The following is a 15,678-nucleotide window of genomic DNA, read 5'->3' on the forward strand; positions in this document are numbered from 1 at the left end:
ATTATAGGATGGAGCCCACCCTTTGATATCCTAGAGTAGGGATTTTTATCCTGAGGTCTGTGATTTTAAGGGAGCTATGCAAATGCATTTATGAATGTGCTTGTATCATATCCTCACAGTGTCCTTGATCCTGAAAAAAGAAATGTTATAAACAACTGGCTGAGTTGAAAGAAAAGATTGAATGAGGGAAGATAGAGATGTTCCTTTTCACCTGTTAGTGAAGTCGAGCTGGAATTCAGCTCCTTCCTCAGCCAACTCGCTTGTCCTCTGGCTCTCTCCCAACTGAGAGTTGCCACAAGTTTTGCTTGTCATCACCTGCTGTTCCTCTCTTTATGATCAACAGCATCTCACTTCTCAGTCTAGAAAACTAAATGCAACATCCAGCAAAGGTTAACATTTTAAAATTGCTGCTTTCATAATACATTTTTCTTTGTTAAGTGAGAGTCTGAGACAGCTGTGTGTCTTTAAGAAAATGGAGAGGCATTCCATGCCCTGGTCCTGTCAACTGACCATTGGCTCCAATTTGTCTATAAAGATTGTGGCTTATAAATCGGTAAGTGGTAGGTACACATTTTTTAAAGAAATGTTACCAGGCAGACAAATGTGCTTATATAAGAAACTGGCAATTCATGTGTGGGTTATTCAAAACCATAATTACTGCTTCTCTAACTGCTCTCCCTGTTTATTTCATCTCTATTTAGCTTTTTTGTAAAAAGCATGGTAGGAGAGGAAGTTTTAAGAATTGTCTGTAATAGAAGTTGGTTCCCTCCTCTTTCTCTTTCTCTCCATTGACAATTTATTGTTAATCACAAGTTTCAAGTCTTTCCCTCTCCTTTTCTTTCTTAAAAGAAAGACAATGAAATGCATTAAGTTGCATTATTGCAGTATTATAGCAGAAATACAGATGCACACCAGAGTTAAGTTCAGAGTTTTTAAAGCTCAGCCACATCTAATTCAGTTATTAATGATCTGGTAGTAATAGCATCTAAAAAATATGAACACATTTTGACCTATTACTGTGAAATGGCCTTTTGTAGCATATGTGCATAATAGCACACTTTCAGAAATGCGTTGTTTTTGACAATGACTTGATGACACACCAGTTTGCATGTCAGTCTCTGATCCATGCCTCCACATGACCCTCCTTGCCTTTTTTCTTTAAATGTACAAAATAAATATATAAACATACTTAAATATATAAAATGTACAAAAGCATGTTTTTTTATAAAGTGTTTTTTTTTCTTTTAATATTCAAGGACTTAATTCCAAAGCATACTACATGCATGAACACTATGGAGGTACTTCAAGGCCTAGAATAGTGTCCCTGAGAATGAGAATAAGTCTCTCTCCCTTTTTTTTTTTTTCTTTTGGTAGCTTCTTTTTCGTATTTTCTTACTGATTTCTGACTACTGATAGACTGCTTTCCCCTTTCTTCTCTATTGAAAAAATACGGTAACAAAATGTAGGGTCTTCTTTTATTAAACAGTCTGTGGGTTTTGCACAGAAAGTGTTTGAGTATCTAGGAATATTAATATTTATCTATGGATTACCCTTGGGGAAAATAAAATATAGAAAGGATTATAAAATAAAATTTCCACAGTAAACCAGAGACGACAAACCAATGTAGCTGGAGTGATTGTTTTGGATTTTTTTCTGTAAAGCAGAGAGTATATTAGTTTTTCCTCTTGCGTCAGTCTGAATCCTGACTTTCCTTGTTTTCCCTTTATTTTTCTTTCGGAAATCAGATTACCCAGGAGAAAGTTAAAAAGTCTTGGACAGTTGTGGATGCAAGAACTCTGAAAAAAGAAGATATACAAAAAGAAACAGTTTATTGCTTGAATGATGATGATGAAACTGAAGTTTCAAAAGAGGATACTATTCAAGGTATTATGCCAGTGAGAGTTTCACTGTTTCCTGGAAGATTTTCTGCAAGATGATATGAGGCAGGCTGGGTTTTGTATTGTTATTTGTCTAGAGACACATCCGTGTGAGGGAATCATGGGTTGCTGGGTTCTGTAATTCATCTGCTGGGGCTTGGGCAGGGCTGTTCTGAAACAGGAGTATGCTCGTGCATTCGGTCTCTCTGGGTTTTATTTATTTAGTTTTAATTGTTGATGATTGCTTTACAATACTGGTTTGATTTCTATGATACATCACCATGAATTAACCATAGGTGTACCTGTGTCCCCTCCCTCTTGAATCTCTCTCCCACTTCCTGCCGATTCCCACCCCTCTAGGTTGTTACAGAGCCCCAGTCTGAGTTCCCTGAGCTGTACAGCAGAGTCCGTTGGCTGTCTGTTTACATGTGTTAGTCTGTATGCTTCCATGCCACCCTCTCCATTCATCTCACCCTCTCCCTCTTCTCAAGTGACAGGACTTAATACTTGGCTTTGTTTTGAAGTCTGAAGCTTACTAGCTAGGGAAATGCTTATATTAACATGGGTGAAGCAACTTTTTTGTGTGAATCTTTGACTTCCATGGTGATCATTTTTCTGAATGCCAATTTCAGGTCTCATAATGTGCCAGATTAGCTCCCTTAAGGTAATTTAGGGGATAAGAAAAATTATTTGTATTTGTCATGTTGCTTTATATTCATTGGGATCTTCAGAGTTGTACTTCATATATTTATATTCATTGGCTCTGTAGACTGTATTTAGATCATGTCTCTATCCAGAGGGCTTAGAAACCAGCTGAATGTTCAAGAGCTAAAATGATAAGATACCAAATGATGGTTAAGATAGAAGCCAGAGTCTTTATATAATAAATTTATCACCAGACTACTATGTGGTAAATAGTCTCAGTATAATTTTAATTTGCAAGTCTTGAAAAAATTCCTTTTATCTGTGTGGCATTGTATCACAGTGTTTGTGTATATTTATATGTTTTGCAGGGTTTCAGGGGGTAGGAGAGTGATTAAAAGTGGTAGTGGTTATACCTCCTTTCTTTGTTCTCATGGATTATATTTAGAATGTAATTACCATTCCATAATCTCTACTAATTCTTTAATTCAGCTCCTTGGTAGAGCGTGGTTAAGAACAGAAATTTTGGAGTCAGACTGGTTAGAATCTTGGCTCCACTACTTGCTAGTCATTTAATCCTAGTATGACGACTGTCTCATAGTAGGAGGATTAACATAATTAAGGGCATAAGACCAGAAAAGTAGAGGGCCTTCTCAGTGATACTGAGTAGTTGGGTAAGATGTACTGGGCATATACAGATTCGTGGTCAGAGCAGTATATAAAAGACAACCTGCATTTTCTCTTTTAATCTTCACAGCAAGCAGTGAAGTAGGCACTCTTGTTCCCATTTTACAGATAAGAGAACTGAGGCTGAAAGACATTCATTAGCATGCGTAGTATCACATAGTTAACAGCTAGTAGATTTGAACCCAGGGCTGCAAGAGTGTGTTTCTCCATATTATTCTGAGTTAGGAAGGGCTCTGAATGATACACTGAAGAGTTGATGCTTAATTTTGAGAGCAGCATGAAGCTGTTTATAATTTTGAGGAGCAGAATGTCAGAGTTGTGTTTTAAGATGATTAATAGGACATCTGGGTATAGGATGAATTGGAAGGAGAAGGGACTAGACATGAGGGTGCCAATTCTTTTGGATGCAAGCAAAGAAAGCAACTCTGGTTTGTCTTAGGCAAAAAGCAAATTCATTGGTAGAGCAGTGGAGAGGAAAGAGTTAAATATGGTTTAAATTCAGAGTATAGGTGTATAGGTTTTCTCTCTTAGCTTTTTGCAATTACCCACATGCTTCCTTTGCCTGTCCTCTACTCTCTACCTGCTAATAGGAAGAGTTCTCTCTTCTAGATAGAGAGATTAAGTTTTACGAGCAAAGACTGTGGTCGTATTTGTAGTCTGTTCTCTACTTTTGGCTGTATATAAAAGTTGCAGTAATTGATTTGCCCTTTAAAAGATGAACCAGAAAACATGACACTTTTAATGAGAAGTTTCAAATTACTCTTAGACAATTTAAGTAAGATGTCTGAAAAAAACATTATGTACCACTCTTATGTGCTATGTATTTCCCTCGTAATGTTTTGTGGAAATTTTTTTTATCATTAGCTTTTATTAAGACATACAGAAACATGTCTCTTTTTAATCAAATACATGGCATGAACAGAGTGAGAGGGACTAAGAAACACTGGATCACAGAATCTGCCCCCAGACACACACGTTTCTTTCTTTCTCAGATGAAGATGCACGCATGTGCTTTTCCTTTTTATCTGCCCAAGGTCAGACTCCTTGGATTTTGATGATCTTTCAACATCTTTAAACATATACTACTATATCTTTATCTTTAAACATATAATACTATATAGTGAAAGGGCACAACCTTGGATAGAGCAAAGACCCTGAAACAGGGTTGGAGTATTTTTAAGGAGCCAAGAGCCTAATGAATGTGTATGAATGTATATGTGTATGAATACCCTAAGTAATTAAAAAATATATATGTAGACAATCCTACCCCAGAAATAAAATAAATTTAAATGCAGAAAAATATCCAGCATATCAATTGAATGTTTCTGAATAGAAAAATTTTGGCATCTTCCATTAGGCATTTATATATCTCCAGCATCCATTTTTGGGAACATTTTGTTCTGAAATTTTCCAATGGGTGTTTTCCTCTGTAGATCTCCAGGTTTCTGAATAAATGTGTTCTTGTTATTATGTTTCTAAATCATGATTATACTTTATAGTCATTCATGGTTTATATTTGGTTGTTAACTAGTACATTGTCTTTGCTGCTATTCTTTCTTCTAGGCTGGATAATCATCAAGGTAACTAGATGGCAGAATATGCTACTTAAAAAAATGTACTTAGATTTTAATTATCTCTGTGTTATATACGTTTGTGGATCTGCTGCTTATTTTCCCTCATTGATGACAAGGGACAGAAAGTTGATTCCAGGGAGCAGTATATAGAGGCTTGATCTGGAGTGTGCATATATTGTTAATGTATGTGTGGGGCCAATTTCCGCTTGTAGAGAATGAGGCCCCATGTGCTTAACAGATGCCCTTCTCTACTTCTCCAGGGTTCCGCTATGGGAGTGATATCATTCCTTTCTCTAAAGTGGATGAGGAACAAATGAAGTATAGATCGGAGGGGAAGTGCTTCTCTGTTTTGGGATTTTGTAGATCTTCTCAGGTAAAGCACATATTCTACTAATTGTAAACAAAACAGACGCGCTTTTTTCTCATTATTTGAAATGGTGTGGTTTTGATTGGACCTTTTAGTTATACTTATTTCACTTTTAATTTTTCTAAATGTAGTTTGCGGTGCTGCTATCTTTGATTTTTGAAGATTGAAAATCAAGAGGTGGAGAAGTCAGCATAAATCAGAAGAACAAACTCAATGAAAAGTCACTTCTTAGCTTTGGTGTCAGTGGTAGCTCATGGTAGCCTTAAAGAAACAGCAGCCAATTCTTTGCTGTTGTATTCCTCTCTCTAATTGTAAACTGGAATGTTTTATAGGAATGAAAGTCTAGTTGGGTTTTGAATGACCATAGATCTCTTTGAATATCATTGGTTTATGCCGGTCACCCTTCTCAGTGCCTAACAGAGATCTAAGATGTGAAGCTTGTTCATAAGTCATCTGTGTTTTAGACAGCAATGCAGAGATGCAAAAACAGACACAACGGGAAATGAAGTGACTCAGTGAAGGCTGTGAGACACGATATACAGTCCTGGAGAGAGGCATTAAAGATGCACAGAGGTCTTCAGTGAAATGTTCTTGAGATGCACTTGAATAAGTAGAAAGTGCATCTTTTCAGGCTTTTCAGGGATGAAGACATTCTTGTTGGCTCTAGAAGAACTCAAGTGAGAATTAAAATGAAATACAATCCAGTGTACCAGATCTGAACTTTTTCATGTTGCTCTAGCATGTAGTCCTCGTGTAAGTCAGTGTTAGAATAATTCAGTGAAGTTGGGGAGAATGTGTTTCATGATATGCTCAAACTGTTAGGTGCATTTTTAGACTCATAAGCCAAAATCACTGCAGATGGTGACTGTAGCCATGAAATTAAAAGATGCTTACTCCTTGGAAGGAAAGTTAGGACCAACCTAGATAGCATATTGAAAAGCAGAGACGTTACTTTGCCAACAAAGGTCTGTCCAGTCAAGGCTGTGGTTTTTCCTGTGGTCGTGTATGGATGTGAGAGTTGGACTGTGAAGAAAGCTGAGCGCCAAAGAACTGATGCTTTTGAACTGTGGTGTTGGAGAAGACCCTTGAGAGTCACTTGGACTGCAAGGAGATCCAACCAATCCATTCTAAAGGAGATCAGCCCTGGGTGTTCTTTGGAAGGAAAGATGCTAAAGCTGAAACTCCAGTACTTTGGCCACCTCATGCAAAGAGTTGACTCATTGGAAAAGACTCTGATGCTGGGAGGGATTGGGGGCAGGAGGAGAAGGGGAAGACAGAGGATGAGATGGCTGGATGTCATCACCGACTCGATGAACGTGAATCTGAGTGAATTCCGGGAGTTGCTAATGGACAGGGAGGCCTGGCGTGCTGCTATTCATGGGGTTGCAAAGAGTCAGACACGACTGAGCAACTGAACTGAACTGAAGCCAAAAATTGAGAATATTTACTTAAAGTCAATACAGTTTTAATATTGAGATTAAATACTTTTTCTAAGTTGAGAGTCTCCAACAAATTACAATCAACATACTTTTCTTTAAAATTATTTACTTTGGGAGGTGTGGTTAAACTTAAAATTTATGTTTATTAAAGTCAGTGCTTATGAGTCAAGTGAAACAGAGCCTCCATTCAGACCTGTTTGTAGAAACTGGCCTCTTGGGAACTAATTCCAGATAGTCAGAAAAGAATTGCCTGTCTAAAACGGCTACAACTGTAATTCAGGACTCAAAAAACTTCATCTGTGCCACAGTAGGTGTGGAGGCCCATTTAATTAAATGATGAAGCAAGAAAGAGTGAGCTGAAAAAGTACATATTCCATTTAAAGAGATTTTTATTCACTTAAACTGAAGTTTTAAGTCATGAAGTATTTTCTAAATCAACTTTTTTTGATGTTAAGCTCCTAAGTTATTTTTATCTTAAGTACAGTATCAGACAGATACAATAGAAATAGTCAAAATAACTACCATTTATTGAGTGATTACAATATTACAGTCAGTATACTAAGCATTTTGTGTAAATTCCCATTTAATTCTTATTATAACCCTCTTCAGTTCAGTTCAGTTCAGTCGCTCAGTCATATCCATCTCTTTGCAACCCCATGGACTGCAGCACACCAGGCCTCCCTGTCCATCACCAGCTCCCAGCATTTACTCAAACTCATGTCCATTGAGTCGGTGATACCATCCAACCATCTCATCCTCTGTCGTCCCCTTCTCCTCCTGCCTTCAATCTTTCCCAGCATCAGGCTCTTTTCAAATGAGTCAGTTCTTCGCATCAGGTGACAAAAGTATTGGAGTTTCAGCTTCAGTATCAGTCCTTCCAGTAAATATTCAGGACTGATTTCCTTTAGGATGGGCTTAGGTAGGTCTTAGGTAGGTGCATGTACATACTTTATATATTTAGGAAATTGAGGTTCAGAACTGTTAGATAATAGGCCCAAGGTGACCCAGTTAGAAGGTGGTAGAGATGGGTTTTGAACAAGGTCTCTCTGACTCTAAAGCTATGCCATTAATCAGCTGTGATCTGTGCACCAATAGACAGGCTCATTTTTGCATAGTCTAGCTTTTACATACTTGCTTTTGTGTATTGTGTTAACAAATGCATACACAGTGTCTCAAGAAGGGTTTTCCATAGCAACTAAGGTAAAGTGTACGTATGTACCTTCTAACAGACTAGTAATTAGCTTTAAATAAATGAGATCACATAGTTTTCCAGATTCCCTTAAATTGAGGGACACTAATATTTCTGGATTGAATTAGTGTGAAACTTTTCATTATATAAATTGGACTTTTTGTTGTTTTTTTTTTTTTTGAATTGTGAATTACTCTTTTAAATTTTCAAGAGACTTTTCACTTTGTCTTCTTCCAAGTTGTCAGTGTTCTTGGTATCTAATTATAGGATGGATAAGAATTAAGCCAGAAATTCCCCAAATGTCTGACTGTCCTTTGAGAAGTCATTTAGGTGCCTTAGGAAAAGGTATCATTAACTGTTCTTGAATCAATCAATTATTACAGATTCTAATAAAAGGGCAAATAAATCTATACAAATGTAGCAGACTGAAAATATAAAATTATCCACATCTTTCTTCAAATAATGGTTTTCAGATGGGGAATGGATGTGAAGATGGAGGGTATGTGGATTATATGGGCCTCACCCCCATACCTTTGAGACTCAGTTTTCTTGAACTGCTGTTACTGTGAAAGCGCTCACAATTTCTCAGCATTAGAGGTGGGAGTGCAGAAAAAATATTTGAGCATTACTTCTCTTATGGCACCTTCTTAGAAACTCTGGGCTCAAGATGACATAGATCAAAGAGATGCTGATCTTGGTTGATAGATGCAGGTGGTTATAATATCAGGGACTCTGAGTATTCATTTTCTAGTCTGTCTTTGACTCTGATGCTGTGCTAGTTAAGTAATTTAAAGGACAAATGGTACTCTAGTCTCTCTGCAGTTCATCAATGCTTCGTCATTGCTCTTAGGATGAAGTCCAAACCACTTTGCTTATGAGACTTCATGATCTGATCTATGCTAAATCTTACTCATCTGACTTTACATTTATCGTCTTTAATTTATTTGAACCTCAAGTAGTAAGTTGTTTCTAGTACCTGTGAATGTTTTTCAGCAAGAGCATTTTGAATAGAATTTCTTAATAACATGTGGCATTATGGTTTCATATGTTCCTTACTTTGAATCTAAACCAGTTCTTTTCCTCACTTCCTCGTGTAGGTCCACATGAAATATTTTATGGGAAATCAAGTTCTAAAGGTCTTTGCAGCAAAAGATGATGAGGTGAGTTGACAGTAGGTCTTTGAGGCAGGGCCACAGAATTGAATTATCATTTCAAGCGAGTTGTTTGGGGCTTTTATAGTTTAAAATAACATTAATTCTTGCAACAGCAGTGGGAAAATTCACTGACCTTTAGGTTTGAAAATGGAGAAGTAATAAATGAATTTGTCATAGCATGAGCACAAGGCCTGAGACCATAGTCCTGCAATTGGAGATCAGGTGAATATTAAAAACAAAAACGTTTGAGCAAATATATTTAATGTGGGGATCTCATGGTCACAAGTTCAGGAAGTGTGGCATTAGGTTAATATTTTCATTTTCGTAAGCAGAACATTTAGTGCTGGCTTGAACTGAACAAAGCTAGTGGAGGTAATGAAATTCCAGCTGAGCTATTTCAAATTCTAAAAGACGGTGCTGTTAAAGTACTGCACTCAATATGCCAGCAAATTTGGAAAACTCAGCAGTGGCCACAGCACTGGAAAAGGTCAGTTTTCATTCCAGCCCCAAAGAAGGGCAATGCCAAGAATGTTCAAACTGCCAAAGTCCACTTATTTCATTTACTAGCAAAGTAATGTTCAAACTTTTTCAAGCTAGGCTTTAGCAGTTCATGAACCGAGAACTTCCAGATGTTCAAGCTGGATTTAGAAAAGGCAGAGGAAGCAGAGATCAAATTGCCCACATCCAGTGGATCATAGAAGAAGCAACAGAATTCCAGAAAAGTATCTATTTCTGCTTTACTGACTATGCTAAAGCCTATGATTGTGTGGTTCACCACAAACTGGAAAATCCTTAAAGACATGGGAAAACCACACCACCTTACCTGCCTCCTGAGAAACCTGTATGCAAGTCAAGGAGCAACAGTTAGAACTGGACATGGAACAATGGACTGGGTCAAAATTGGGAAAGGAGTGCGTCAAGGCTGTATATTGTCACCCTGCATATTTGACTTATATGCAGAGTACATCATGGAAATGCCAGACTGGATGAAGCACAAGCTGAAATCAAGGTTACAGGGAGAAATATCAATAATAACATCAGATATGCAGATGATACCACCCTTATGGCGAAAGCGAAAAAGGAACTGAAGGGCTTCTTGATGAAAGTGAAAGAGGAGAGTGAAAAAGCTGGCTTAAAACTCAATATTCAAAAAGCTAAAATCATGGCATCCAGTCCCATCACTTCATGGCAAATAGATGGGGAAACAATGGAAATAGTGACAGACTTTATTTTCTTGGGCTCCCAAATCACAGCAGGTGGTGACTGCAGTCATGAAATTAAAAGACACTTGCTCCTTGGAAGAAAAGCTATGACCAACGTAGACAGCATATTAAAAAGCAGAGACGTTACTTTGCCAACAAAGGTCCATCTAGTCAAGGCTATGGTTTTTCCAGTAGTCATGTATGGATGTGAGAGTTGGACTGTGAAGAAAGCTGAGCACCAAAGAATTGATGCTTTTGAACTGTGGTGTTAGAGAAGACTCTTGAGAGTCCCTTGGACTGCAAGGAGATCCAACCAGTCAATCCTAAAGAAAATCAATCCTGAATATTCACTGGAGGGACTGATGTTGAAGCTGAAGCCCCAGTACTTTGGCCACCTGATGTGAAGAATTAACTCATTGGGAAAAGACCCTGATGCTGGGAAAGATTGAAGGCAGGAGGAGAAGGGCATGACAGAGGATGATATGGTTGGATGGCATCACTGATTTAATAGACATGAGTTTGAGCAAGCTCCAGGAGTTGGTGAAGGACAGGAAAGCCTGACATGCTGCAGTCCATGGGGTTGAAAAGAGTCGGATACAACTGAGCAACTAAACAACAGCAACAAAGCATCCTGAAGATCCACTTATTCACTGGACTACTTCCATCATTGAAAAACTTGTCTTATTCTCTTTGCCCCTTTCTTTTCATTCTCTTCCTGCATCTCAAGAGATTCTATTTTCAGGCTGGTTTCTGACTAACAACCCATGCGTGTTGCATCCTGTGTGCACAGCTGCCCTCTCCACAAATAATTTCTATGCAGTCTTCAAGTCAGAACTCCCTTGGAGGTTTTGATGTTAACTGGAAGCTTACCATCCTGTGTCTGTTTCAGACCACTTAAACAGGTCTCCAAGTTCCAGAAGTTGTTTATATTTGGAACTGGTAAACTGGATGCGGAAGGCTTGTTTGGGTGATGGTGGTAGGGATCTAGTCCTCCTTTTTCCCTCACCTCTGAAAGGTAGCTGGCTGCCGATAGTGAATGGATATGCCAGTATCCATTAGAATAGTAAAACTAAGAGAAGAAAATGCTTGGCTTCCACTCAGTGTTGGATTTGTTAATGCACAGTAGGTGTATGTGACTTCTCAGATTTGAAACTCCTACTTCATGGATTTCTCCTGAATCAAATCCTATTGAGAACCATGCAGTTCTAGTATATGTTGTCAACACAACTGCATTTTTGACTTCTGCCGAAGTTTTAACTCCAGCTTAATGTCCTTTTACCCAAAGAAAATTTTGATCACTTCGTGTGATTGCTGGGTATGAGTAAGAAAAGTCACGTCACAAAGCCATGTTAGCACGTGTCATTGTCTAGACTTGCTAGCTCAGGTCAGGGCAGCCTTGTGGCTTGTATAGTTCACATCCAGCCTTATACGGAACCTGTAGATCACAGGGTCACTTTGTGTCACTCAAGAAAAAAATTCTTCTACTATCGGCAGAGGGCTACTCTGTGATGTCAGTTCTGATATCGTACTCAAAGAATAATATTAACTAATTGGAGCTAATGAGATAAGCTGAGGAAGAAAGAAACTGTCATATAGAAATTTTCAGTAAAAGATAACATGGAGAAACTTGCGTAGGTAGCAGGCAAGTAGGAGGGATGAGAGATGTGATAGCCTTCTTCAGATACTTAGCAGGTTATCATATGAAGCAGGAGCTAGACTCTGCTTCCTGCCGGAGGGTAAATTGGAACCAACAAATGGTGGTTTTGTTCACAATGAAGAATTACTTTATCAACAAGGATTACTGTCTCCATATGAATTGGTTCCTTGTGAGATGGTCCAGTCCCCATTCCTGTAAGTTTCTAAGCAGAGTCTCCATCAGTCATATGTGGGAAAGGCAAGTCCTTCATCATGTGGGTTGCCAAACTAGATGAATACTTTTGTTTTCAACTCAAATATTCTAGGAATATTCCTTTTTAAGAATATTTTCTTCGGTTATTAGCATTTTTTTTTTACAGAGAATCTACACTTAGGTCCTGGTTTTCACTGTGTGGAAGAGAAGGGGAGAGGAGAAAGGAAAGGAAATAGAGCTTTAGTTGAGCTTCCCACAAGTGTAGTGTTGTGTTATAGCAGATACTGGGGACCCCGTCCTTCCTTCTTTAAATATCCAAGTTGGTTCTATCAAAGACACCCAAATAAAAACTTACAGATACACTGGAAGTAATCTCTTCTTTAGTTTATCACTGTGCTGATATGGTCTCTTGTATGGGACTTGTTAGAATATACAGATTCTGTTCTTGGTACACATCTCGTTTCTGCTTGTCAAGAGGGAATTAGTTCAGTGAGAGCAGAGACACACATTTTGTTTCTTAGAGTGCCTAAGACAGTACTTGGCAATATGGCGGCCCTAGCAAGCAGTAGATGCGGGATTTGAATTCCTCTGCTTGTAGCAGCGGCATCCCTGCTGATGGCATCTCAGCCGCTGTGTGGTTCGAAAGGCAATGCCAAAGAATGCTAATACTACCACAGTTGCACTCATCTCACACTCTAGTAAAGTAGTGCTCAAAATTCTCCAAGCCAGGCTTCAACAAAGCCTGGCTTGAACCTTTACGTGAACCGTAAACTTCCAGATGTTCAAGCTGGTTTTAGAAAAGGCAGAGGAACCAGAGATCAAATTGCCAGCATCCACTGGATCATCAAAAAAGCAAGAGAGTTCCAGAAAAACATCTATTTCTGCTTTATTGACTATGCCAAAACCTTTGACTGTGTGGATCACAATTAACTGTGGAAAATTCTGAGAGAGATGGGAATACCAGACCACCTGACCTGCCTCTTGAGAAACCTATATGCAGGTCAGGAAGCAACAGTTAGAACTGAACGTGGAACAACAGACTGGTTCCAAATAGGAAAAGGAGTATGTCAAGGCTGTATATTGTCATCCTGCTTGTTTAACTTCTGTGCAGAGTACATCATGAGAAACGCTGGGCTGGGGGAAGCACAAGTTGGAAGCAAGATTGCCAGGAGAAATATCAATAACCTCAGATATGCAGATGACACCACCCTTATGGCAGAAAGTGAAGAAGAACTAAAAAGCCTCTTGATGAAAGTGAAAGAGGAGAGTTAAAAAGTTGGCTTAAACTTCAATATTCAGAAAACTAAGATCGTGGAATCCAGTCCTATCACTTCATGGCAGATAGATGGGGAAACTGGAAACAGTGGCAGACTTTATTTTTTTGGGTTCCAGAATCACTGGAGATGATGATTGCAGCCATGAAATTAAAAGACGCTTACTCCTTGAAAGTTATGACCAACCTAGACAACATATTAAAAAGCAGAGACATTACTTTGCCAACAAAGGTCCATCTAGTCAAGGCTATGGTTTTTCCAGTAGCCATGTATGGATGTGAGAGTTGGACTGTAAAAAAAGCTGAGTGCCAAAGAATTGATGCTTTTGAACTGTGGTGTTAGAGAAGACTCTTGAGAGTCCCTTGGACTGCAAGGAGATCCAACCAGTCAATCCTAAAGAAAATCAGTCCTGAGTGTTCACTGGAAGGGCTGATGTTGAAGCTGAAACTCCAGTACTTTGGCCACCTGATGCAGACAGCTGACTCATTTGAAAAGAGCCTGATGCTGGGAAAGATTGAAGGCAGGAGGAGAAGGGGAGGACAGAGGATGAGGTGGTTGGATGGCATCATTGACTCAATGGACATGGGTTTGGGTAAACTCCAGGAGTTGTTGATGGACAGGGAGGCCTAGTGTGCTGCGGTCCATGGGGTCATAAAGAGTCGGACATGACTGAGCGACTGAACTGAAGACAGTACTTAGCCAAGAGTAGGCACTAAGTTAATAATCCTTGAACTGAAAAGGTAATCACTCTTTCATGACATCTGTAGAGGATTTTGATGGCAAGGTGTTGATATCATCATGTATTTTGTGGAGGAGATGGGAATATACATAGCTAACTTTGATGGAGGTTAGCTTTGGCCCCTGAGAAAAATACAAAGTGTTTGAGAGGTTAGGGAGAAGAGGGGGAGGGCTTAGCAAAGAAGATCTGAAATGGAGAGCTTGTCATTTCGCCAGTTCTTGAAGATGGGTTCAAAGCTTGAGAGCCAGAGATTTGGGGAGAGCATTCCAGTGAGGAGAAATTGTACATGGAAAAAGCTACTGGGGCAGGAAAGCACAGGACTTGCCTGTGAATAATGATCTGCTCTGCCGAGGCTGAGAAAGAGGTGCCTGTGGAGGTTTTTATAAAAGAGAGTGACATAGCTTTCGGAACAGGGGACACCGTGATGGAACAGGGCGGATAGAATCTGAAAAATGGCATAAAAGTCGAATTTGTAGAGCTTGATGAACACTTGAAGGACAGTAGGGAGGCCTTATCAATAACTTTAGGGCTTCTCATTTGGAAGTGATGTTTGTAGAAGTAGGGAGTACAGGTGGAGAAGAGGGGAGGGATACTAAACTGTTTCGGTCATGGACAGCTTGAAATACCGGAGGTATAACTGGACAAGTTATCCATCAACTAGTAGACTGTGTAAGTCTAGGTCTTAGGAGTTTTAAAGCTGAATATACAGATTTTTGATTCAGCAACTCATGGGACTGGATGAAAGAAAGTGTCACCAAAGTAGAGTTCTTTTGGAGTGAAAGGAGGAGAGAAAGGCCAAGAGCAGAATTTCAAGATTGGAAGACGAGAAGAGCTGGGGGAATAGTGGTCCACAAAGGTAGAAACTAGTGGAGAGTGTTGCTTCTGAAGCCAAAGAAGGAGAAAGTGTAGAGAAAGAGCAATGGCCAGATGCTACTGAAAGGTCAAACAGAATGGAGACTAAGACTTCGGCAACTTGGAGATCACGGCACTTCAGAGTAGTTTCCGGAAGGAAATGGCTACGTAGCTGGTTTAGATTGAAGAATAATTGTGTTCTAAGTGGTGAAACAAGATTATTTCATGAAATTTAAAGATGAAGGAAAAGAGGGTTACAAATAGTAATTTGTGGAGAGGGGCAAAGAAAAATTTTGTTTAGAGTTAGGTATAAATTCAGAGGAGGAGGAAAGTTGAAGGAAAAAGAGAATATAATCAAGTTCCTGAAGAGGTACAGTAAATGTGGTCAAATGCAAATGTGTACAGTGTAGCTTTCAAGTGGATGGAGGGGTATTTAATATCCGAAACAGGGAGAAAGTGGATAGCAATCTTACAAGTATTTGGTTGTGTTGTGAAAATCCTCACATGTTGGACATCATGTTAACACAGACACCTCTCTTACTAGGCAGCAGCAGTTGCCCTCTCCTCCCTGATTCATGCTTTGGATGAATTAGACATGGTGGCCGTGGTTCGATATGCTTACGACCAAAGAACTAATCCTCAAGTTGGCGTGGCTTTCCCTTTGATCAAGGACACATATGAGGTAGAACCTGCAAGTCTTTTATTCATATTAATTTTCTCCCTTCAGTTGCTTTGTTCTAAACAGTGTTTCTCAACTGTTCATGTGCATGGGAGGTACTGAGGGGATCTGGTGAAAATGTACATTCTGATTCTGTAGCTCTGGGGACGGGGGT

General features: G+C 39.1%; 1 protein-coding gene across 1 annotated transcript in view; it reads left to right on the forward strand.

The window, feature by feature from the left end:
* The window catches only part of XRCC5 (X-ray repair cross complementing 5), an 85,957-nt gene that overhangs the window by 14,616 nt on the left and 55,663 nt on the right, over positions 1–15,678 (forward strand). The window contains exons 7-11 of the mRNA XM_069574508.1: positions 439–553; positions 1,746–1,884; positions 5,041–5,153; positions 8,873–8,935; positions 15,390–15,527. Of these exons, the coding sequence (XP_069430609.1) occupies positions 439–553; positions 1,746–1,884; positions 5,041–5,153; positions 8,873–8,935; positions 15,390–15,527 (568 nt within the window). The remainder of the gene's footprint in view (positions 1–438; positions 554–1,745; positions 1,885–5,040; positions 5,154–8,872; positions 8,936–15,389; positions 15,528–15,678) is intronic.

Source organism: Ovis canadensis, chromosome 2, assembly GCF_042477335.2.
Source record: "Ovis canadensis isolate MfBH-ARS-UI-01 breed Bighorn chromosome 2, ARS-UI_OviCan_v2, whole genome shotgun sequence".
Classification (NCBI taxonomy): Eukaryota; Metazoa; Chordata; class Mammalia; order Artiodactyla; family Bovidae; genus Ovis; species Ovis canadensis.